Source organism: Hyla sarda, chromosome 8 (genome assembly GCF_029499605.1).
Source record: "Hyla sarda isolate aHylSar1 chromosome 8, aHylSar1.hap1, whole genome shotgun sequence".
NCBI classification, from domain to species: domain Eukaryota; kingdom Metazoa; phylum Chordata; class Amphibia; order Anura; family Hylidae; genus Hyla; species Hyla sarda.
The window spans coordinates 16,088,272-16,095,716 of NC_079196.1; the positions used below are offsets into that span (position 1 = coordinate 16,088,272).

The following is a 7,445-nucleotide window of genomic DNA, read 5'->3' on the forward strand; positions in this document are numbered from 1 at the left end:
TCTATCTATCTCATATCTATCTCATATCTATCTATATCTATCTATCTCATATCTAACTATCTATCTATCTCATATCTATCTCATATCTATCTATCTCATCTATCTATCTCATATCTATCTATCTATCTCATATCTATCTATCTATCTATCTATCTCATATCTATCTCATATCTATCTATCTATCTCATCTATCTATCTATCTATCTATCTCATATCTATCTATCTATCTCATATCTATCTATCTATCTCATCTATCTATCTCATATCTATATATCTATCTATCTATCTCATATCTATCTATCTATCTATCTATCTGTCTATCTCATATATATCTATCTCATATCTATCTATCTCATATCTATCTATCTCATCTATCTATCTATCTATCTGTCTATCTCATATCTATCTATCTCATATCTATCTATCTATCTATCTCATATCTATCTATCTCATATCTATCTATATCTCATATCTATCTCATATCTATCTATCTCATGTCTATCTATCTATCTATCTCATATCTATCTATCTATCTATCTCATATCTATCTATCTCATATCTATCTATCTCATATTTTTCTATCTCATATCTATCTATCTATCTATCTATCTCATATCTATCTATCTATCTCATATCTATCTATCTATCTCTCTATCTATCTCATATCTATCTATCTCATATCTATCTATCTATCTATCTATCTATCTATCTATCTCTCTATCTCATATCTATCTATCTCATATCTATCTATCTATCTCATATCTATCTATCTATCTCTCTATCTATCTCATATCTATCTATCTCATATCTATCTATCTATCTATCTATCTATCTATCTCTCTATCTCATATCTATCTATCTCATATCTATCTAACTATCTATCTCTCTATCTATCTCATATCTATCTATCTGATCTGGTTGTAGATATTTCTATTTTTCCTGGATCTTATGTATTTTGTCTAAAGAGATGAAGACAATGGAGAAATTGCAAATGTTAATGTTCAGTTCTTGTTGATCTGTACAGAATGAGCTCAGGTTGTGTCTGGTATAATTACAACTCAACTCTACTGAAATGAATGGAGATGATCTGCAATACTGCGCACAATTTATGGGCACTACCCTTACATGGCAGAAGGGGGGCGCTGTTACACATTTTACATGGGGCCCAGGGGTTAGCTGGGCTTTGTTCTGCAGGAAATATCCTTATTCCATTTTGCACTACTAGGTCCGAGAACATCACTGGACATCTATCATATTGCCTCCTTTTTATCTTCTTTCTATAGTGAACTATAATGACCAGCCAGCCAATGGAGACCTTGGGTCAGTGGAAAGTTACCGTATGGGAGGAAGAAAACTTCCAAGGCAAGAGATGTGAATTCCTCATTGAATGCCCCAACATTATGGAGCGAGGATTCCGCAAGATCCGTTCCATCAAAGTGGAAAACGGCCCGTAGGTGTCACCACTCCTCACCACCAGAGGGCGCTGAGGACTTAGAAATATTGATATTGATTGCAACATTGTATCCAACGTTTCTAGAAAGCTTCACAGATCAGTGGACTCCAAACTGTGGCCCTCCAGATGTTGCACAACTACAACTCCCAGCATGCCCCGACAACCAACGGCTGTCCGGGCATGCTGAAAGTTGTAATCTTGCAACAGCTGAAGCAGTGTTTTCCACCCAGGGTGCCTGCAGCATTTGCAAAACTACAACTCCCAGGATGCCCAGACAGCCTTTGGCTGTCTGGGCATCCTGGGAGTTGTAGTTTTGCAGCAGCTATGTCAGTGTTTCCCACCCAGGGTACTTCCAGCTGTTGCAAAACAAAAACATGCTGGGAGTTGTAGTTTTTGTGGAACAGTGGAGCAGGGTTTAACACCCAGGGTGCCTACAGCTGTTGCAGAACTACAACTCCTGACATGCCTGGACAGCTAAAAACTGCCTGGGCATGCTGGGAGTTGTAGTTTTACGATAGCTGGAAGTGTTTTTTTTTTTTTTTTTTTCACCCTGGGTTTGCAGAACTACAACTCCCAGCATGCCCAGACAACCTTTGGCTGTCCGGGCATGCTGGGAGTTGTAGTTTTGCAGGTGCTGGAGGCACCCTGGATGGAAAACACTGGATTCAATCCAGCTGTTTGATGGCATTTATATAGTGTCTGGGCATGCTGGGACTTGTAGTTTTGCAATAGCTGGAGAATTTTTTTTTCCCACCCAGTGTGCCTACAGCTGTTGCAGAACTACAACTCCCAGCATGCTCAGACAGCCTTTGGCTGTCGGGGCATGCTAGGAGTTGGAGGTTATGCAGCAGCTAGAGCAGTGTTTCCCACACAGGGTACCTACAGCTGTTGCAAAACTACAATTCCCAGCATGCCCGGACGGCCTTTGGCATGCTGGGAGTAGTAGTTTTGCAACATTTGGAAGTTTCAGTTCGGAACCCATTGTTCTAGATCTTCACTCATCCTCGCTGACCGACCTGCGTTCTTTTTCTTCCCTAGATGGATCGGGTTCGAGTACCCAGAATTCCAGGGGCAGCAGTTCATCCTGGAGAAGGGCGACTACCCCCGCTTTGAGGCATGGAGCGGAAACAGCGGCTACAGAACCGAACACCTTCTGTCCTTCCGACCTGTGAAATGCGCAGTAAGGAAATGTCGCAATTTATTTATTTTTATTTTTTTAACATTTGTCGCTCCATAGATTTTATTGACATCTCATGGGTCTAAGGCTACAAAAACACACAAATTATGTTTGGTGTTTTTTGAGACCTAGGGGGGGGGGGGGGGGGGGGGGGAAATAAATAAATAAATGCCCCCTCGTTTTCCTCTATGATATACATTTTTTATGGTGTTTTTTTTTTAAGGAAATCTGTCAGTAGTTTCCCCTGCACTGAACCTGTCCCAGCCTTGTAGTGCGGGTGATGCCGATTAAAACGTCACCCACATTGTCCAGATGCGCCCAGCCGTTCTGTTGTAAATTGCGTTTTTCTCTTTATGCTAATGAGGGGCATGGGCGGAGCTCCGCTTCAACTGCCACCGGATAGCCGTTTACGGTGCCCCGTGTGATCCGCTGACGATCACTTACCTGTCCTTGGGGCTCCGGCGCGTCCTCTTCGGGATCCCCTCCATCGTCGACGCTCTCCATTATTGTCATCATCACGTCGCTGCGCACGCCGTCCCGTCATCCAATAGGAGCGGCGTGGGTAGCGACGTGATGGCGGCGACTGAGAACGAGGATGCCGGGGAAGCAGAGGCCTTGCCGGAGCGTCGGGGACACCCCGGGGACGCGGCGACTGCGATGGACGGCGACATCCAGGGCAGCGGTGACGAGCGGTGATTGGTCCGGAGCGGCAGGGACAGGTGAGTATAACCTCCAATACCAATGGTCTTCAACCTGCGGACCTCCAGATGTTGCAAAACTACAACTCCCAGCATGCCCGGACAGCCGTTGGCTGTCCGGGCATGCTGGGTGTTGTAGTTTTGCAACATCTGGAGGTCCGCAGGTTGTAGACCACTGTCCTATACTTTACATTGCACGGATCCCTCAACATACAATGGTTTCAACAAACGATGGTCCATTTGGAACGGATTACCATCGTATGTTGAGGGACCACTGTATTGATGAGCCGGGCAGAGCGGCCACCCCCGGCCAAGATGACGTCAGGGTGCCCCAAGCTCGGATCGGAGCTCCGCCCATGCCCCAAGGCCCTCATTAGCATAAAGAGAAAAACGCGATTTGCGACGGAACGGCTGGGCGAATCTGGACAATGTGGGTGACGTTTTAATCAGCATCACCCGCACTACAAGGCTGGGACAGGTTTAGTGCAGACGATACTACTGACAGATTTCCTTTAATACTGGGTATAAGTCTTGACGTTTTTTTATTCGGGATTTTATTCCCCTGCGATTCTCTCATTACAAGTCATGTGATTCTTTCATCATAAGACTGCAGGATTTCTATTAAAGAATTGGGGGAAGAAAAAAACCTAAAATACTCCAACCTACCCGCACACATGACATTTTTTTTTTCTAGGTTTTTCTTTTTACCTATAGAAATTTGTGGGAGGAAAGATAACAAACAAAAAAGTAAAAAAAAAAAAAAAAAAAAAAGCTATAACCAGAGCGCGCTGCGATTTGGAAAAACTTCCATTGAGCATAAAAACGACTCCTATTTCCGCAAAATGTATTATTTTTTTTATTTATTTATTTATTTATTTTTTTGCTACTGTCCTTTCATTTTTTTTAGTTTGTATTCCCACAATGTAGTGGTGTTTTTTTTTTTATTACAAAAATGGGATTCTTTCATCACGTGACTCAGGAATTTCTATTGAAGAATTAGGAGAATTAAAGGGGTATTCCAGGAAAAAAAATGTTTTTTTATATATATATATATATATATCAACTGGCTACAGAAAGTTAAATAGATTTGTAAATTACTTCTATTAAAAAATCTTAATCCTTTCAGTACTTATGAGCTTCTGAAGTTAAGGTTGTTCTTTTCTGTCTAAGTGCTCTCTGATGACACCTGTCTCGGAACCGCCCAGTTTAGAAGAGGTTTGCTATGGGAATTTGCTTCTAAACGGGGCGTTTCCCGAGACATGTGTCATCAGAGAGCACTTAGACAGAAAAGAACAACCTTAACTTCAGAAGCTCATAAGTACTGAGAGGATTAAGATTTTTTAATAGAAGTAATTTGCAAATCTGTTTAACTTTCTGGAACCAGTTGATATATATATATCAAAAAAGTTTTTTCCTGGATAACCCCTTTAAATGTCAATGGTAGACCCACATTTTTTTGCATATACAGAAGTCTATGGGAGAAAAAATGGCAAAATTTATTCGGGGGGGGGGGGGGGGGGGGGTCAACTAATAGTTTCAACACGCTGTGATTTTTAAGAAAGCTTCCGCTGAGCCCAAAGGAGGGCAAAGTAAAAAACACCAACAAGGTTTGGAGTTTCATATTTCACTATTGACTTGAAGCTAATATTTGGCCGCAACATTTATGCTAAAAAAAAAAGAATAAAGGTCAAGTGACGATTTTGAATTTTTTGGGGGTCGATTTTGCCAAAAGAAATAAGTGGGTGAAAAAAGAGCAAAAATAAGAAAAGCCATGTGGGTATAGCAAATGACATTTCTCTATTGACTTCCAGATGACATCTGGCCTCAATATCTTTGTGCCCAAAAAAATGCTACACAGCGAGTACAAAGCTTTTTCGGGGTGTTTTTTTCTTTTTTCTTTTCTATAAACGCTGTATCTGGTTCTTATTTTTCTGATAACTGTTTTTTTGTTGTTGTTTTTTTTTTGCTACAGAATCACAGCGACAGTAAAGTGACTTTATATGAAGGTGAGAACTTCCAGGGCCGCAAGTTTGAGCTTTGCGATGACTACCCCTCCCTGCAGGCCATGGGATGGTGCTCCAAAGAGGTGGCGTCTGTCAAGGTGAACTCTGGAGCGTAAGTATCGTCTTCTCCAATAAGTATTGTCTTCTCCTATAAGTATCGTCTTCTGAAATAAGTATTGTCTTCTCTACTAAGTATCATCTACTCCAATAAGTATTGTCTTCTCCTATAAGTATTGTCTTCTGAAATAAGAATTGTCTTCTCTACTAAGTATCATCTACTCCAATCAGTATTGTCTTCTCCAATAAATATTGTCTTCTCCAATAAGAATCATCTTCTCCAATAAGTATTGTCTTCTCTAATAAGTATCGTCTTCTCCAATAAGTGTTGTCTTCTCCAATAAGTATCGTCTTCTCCAATAATTATTGTTTTCTCCAATAAGTATTGTCCTCTCCGATAAGTATCGTCTTCTCCAATAAGTATTGTCTTCTTCAATAAGTATCATATTCTCCAATAAGTGTTGTCTTCTCTAATAAGTATCATCTTCTCCAATAATTATTGTCTTCTCTAATAAGTATTGTCTTCTCTAATAAGTATTGTCTTCTCTAATAAGTATTGTCTTCTTCAATAAGTATTGTCTTCTCCAATAATTATTGTCTTCTCTAATAAGTATAGTCTTCTCTAATAAGTATTGTATTTTTCCAATAAGTATCGTCTTCTCCGATAAGTATTGTCCTTCCAATAAATATTGTCTTCTCTAATTAGTATTGTCTTCTCCAATTAGTATCATCTTCTCTGATAATTATCTTCTTCTCTAATAAGTATTGGCTTCTCCAATAAATATTGTCTTCTCCAATAAATATTGTCTTCTCCAATAAGTATTGTCTTCTCCAATAATTATTGTCTTCTCCAATAAGAATCATCTTCTCCAATAAGTATTGTCTTCTCCAATAAGTATTGTCTTCTTAAATAAGTATTGTCTTCTCCAATAGTTATTGTCTTCTCTAATAGGTATTGTCTTCTCTAATAAGTATTGTCTTCTCCGATAAGCATCGTCTTTTCTAATAAGTATTCTCTTCTCTAATAAGTACCGTATTTTTTTTCCAATAAGTATTGTCTTCTCCAATAAGTATTCTCTTCTTTAATAAGTATTGTCTTCTCCAATAATTATTGTCTTCTCTAATTAGTATTGTCTTCTCCAATAATTATTGTCTTCTCTAATTAGTATTGTCTTCTCCAATAAGTATCGTCTTATCTGATAACTATCTTCTTCACTAATAAGTATTGTGTTCTCCAATAAGTATTGTGTTCTCCAATTACTATTGTCTTCTCCAATAAGTATCGTCTTCTCCAATAAGTATTGTCTTCTCTAATAAGTATTGTCTTCTCTAATAAGTATTGTCTTCTTCAATAAGTATTGTCTTCTTCAATAAGTATTGTCTTCTTCATTAAGTATAGTCTTTTGGCGGAATTCCGCAAGCAGAAATTCAGAAGTGTGAATGGTAATGCGGAATCCCATAGAATTTGAGGTGGAATTCTGCAAGTGGAGATTCTGCCATGTGAATAGACCCTTACTCTCAGTGTCCGAGCTCTGCCTGTCCTTACCTGTTGACCTCACTGACCGTCTCACCTCCCTGGCACTTGTCTCTGCAGGTGGGTAGCATACCAGTTCCCCGGGTACAGAGGTTACCAGTACGTGCTGGAGAGAGACAGACACAATGGCGAATACAAGAACTACAATGAATACAGCACTCAGGCTCACACTAACCAGATCCAGTCCATCCGTAGGATCCAGCACTAAGAACAATACCCCCGGGGCAGACCCCCAACCCCATCCAGATCCCCATCCCGGCCGTGGAGTGCTCCCACAGTCACGCTGAAATAAATACATTTATCTTTAATGATACATTCTGGCTTCTGTTTTTTTCCCAAGTTGATGGTAATAAAAAATGATCCATCCTCTTACTTATCTGCTACAAATATTCTGCCAAATCACCACTAGGGGGCGCAAGTGATCAACATGACCTGCAACAGTACATAACACCTACTCTAAGGCCCAGCTACTGTGCAACATAGAAGATCAGTGAGGAATGGATGGGATAGATCTTCGGTATAA

At 40.0% G+C, this 7,445-nt stretch overlaps 1 protein-coding gene across 6 annotated transcripts in view; it reads left to right on the forward strand.

The window, feature by feature from the left end:
* CRYBA2 (crystallin beta A2) overlaps positions 1 to 7,205 on the forward strand; it is a 51,479-nt gene extending 44,274 nt beyond the window's left edge. For all 6 annotated transcript variants that reach the window (XM_056535481.1, XM_056535480.1, XM_056535479.1 and 3 more), the window contains 4 exons: positions 1,284 to 1,450; positions 2,492 to 2,633; positions 5,301 to 5,443; positions 6,983 to 7,205. In XM_056535481.1, the coding sequence (XP_056391456.1) occupies positions 1,293 to 1,450; positions 2,492 to 2,633; positions 5,301 to 5,443; positions 6,983 to 7,130 (591 nt within the window). In that variant the 5' untranslated portion in view covers positions 1,284 to 1,292 and the 3' untranslated portion in view covers positions 7,131 to 7,205. The remainder of the gene's footprint in view (positions 1 to 1,283; positions 1,451 to 2,491; positions 2,634 to 5,300; positions 5,444 to 6,982) is intronic.
* The last annotated feature ends 240 nt before the right edge of the window (positions 7,206 to 7,445 follow it).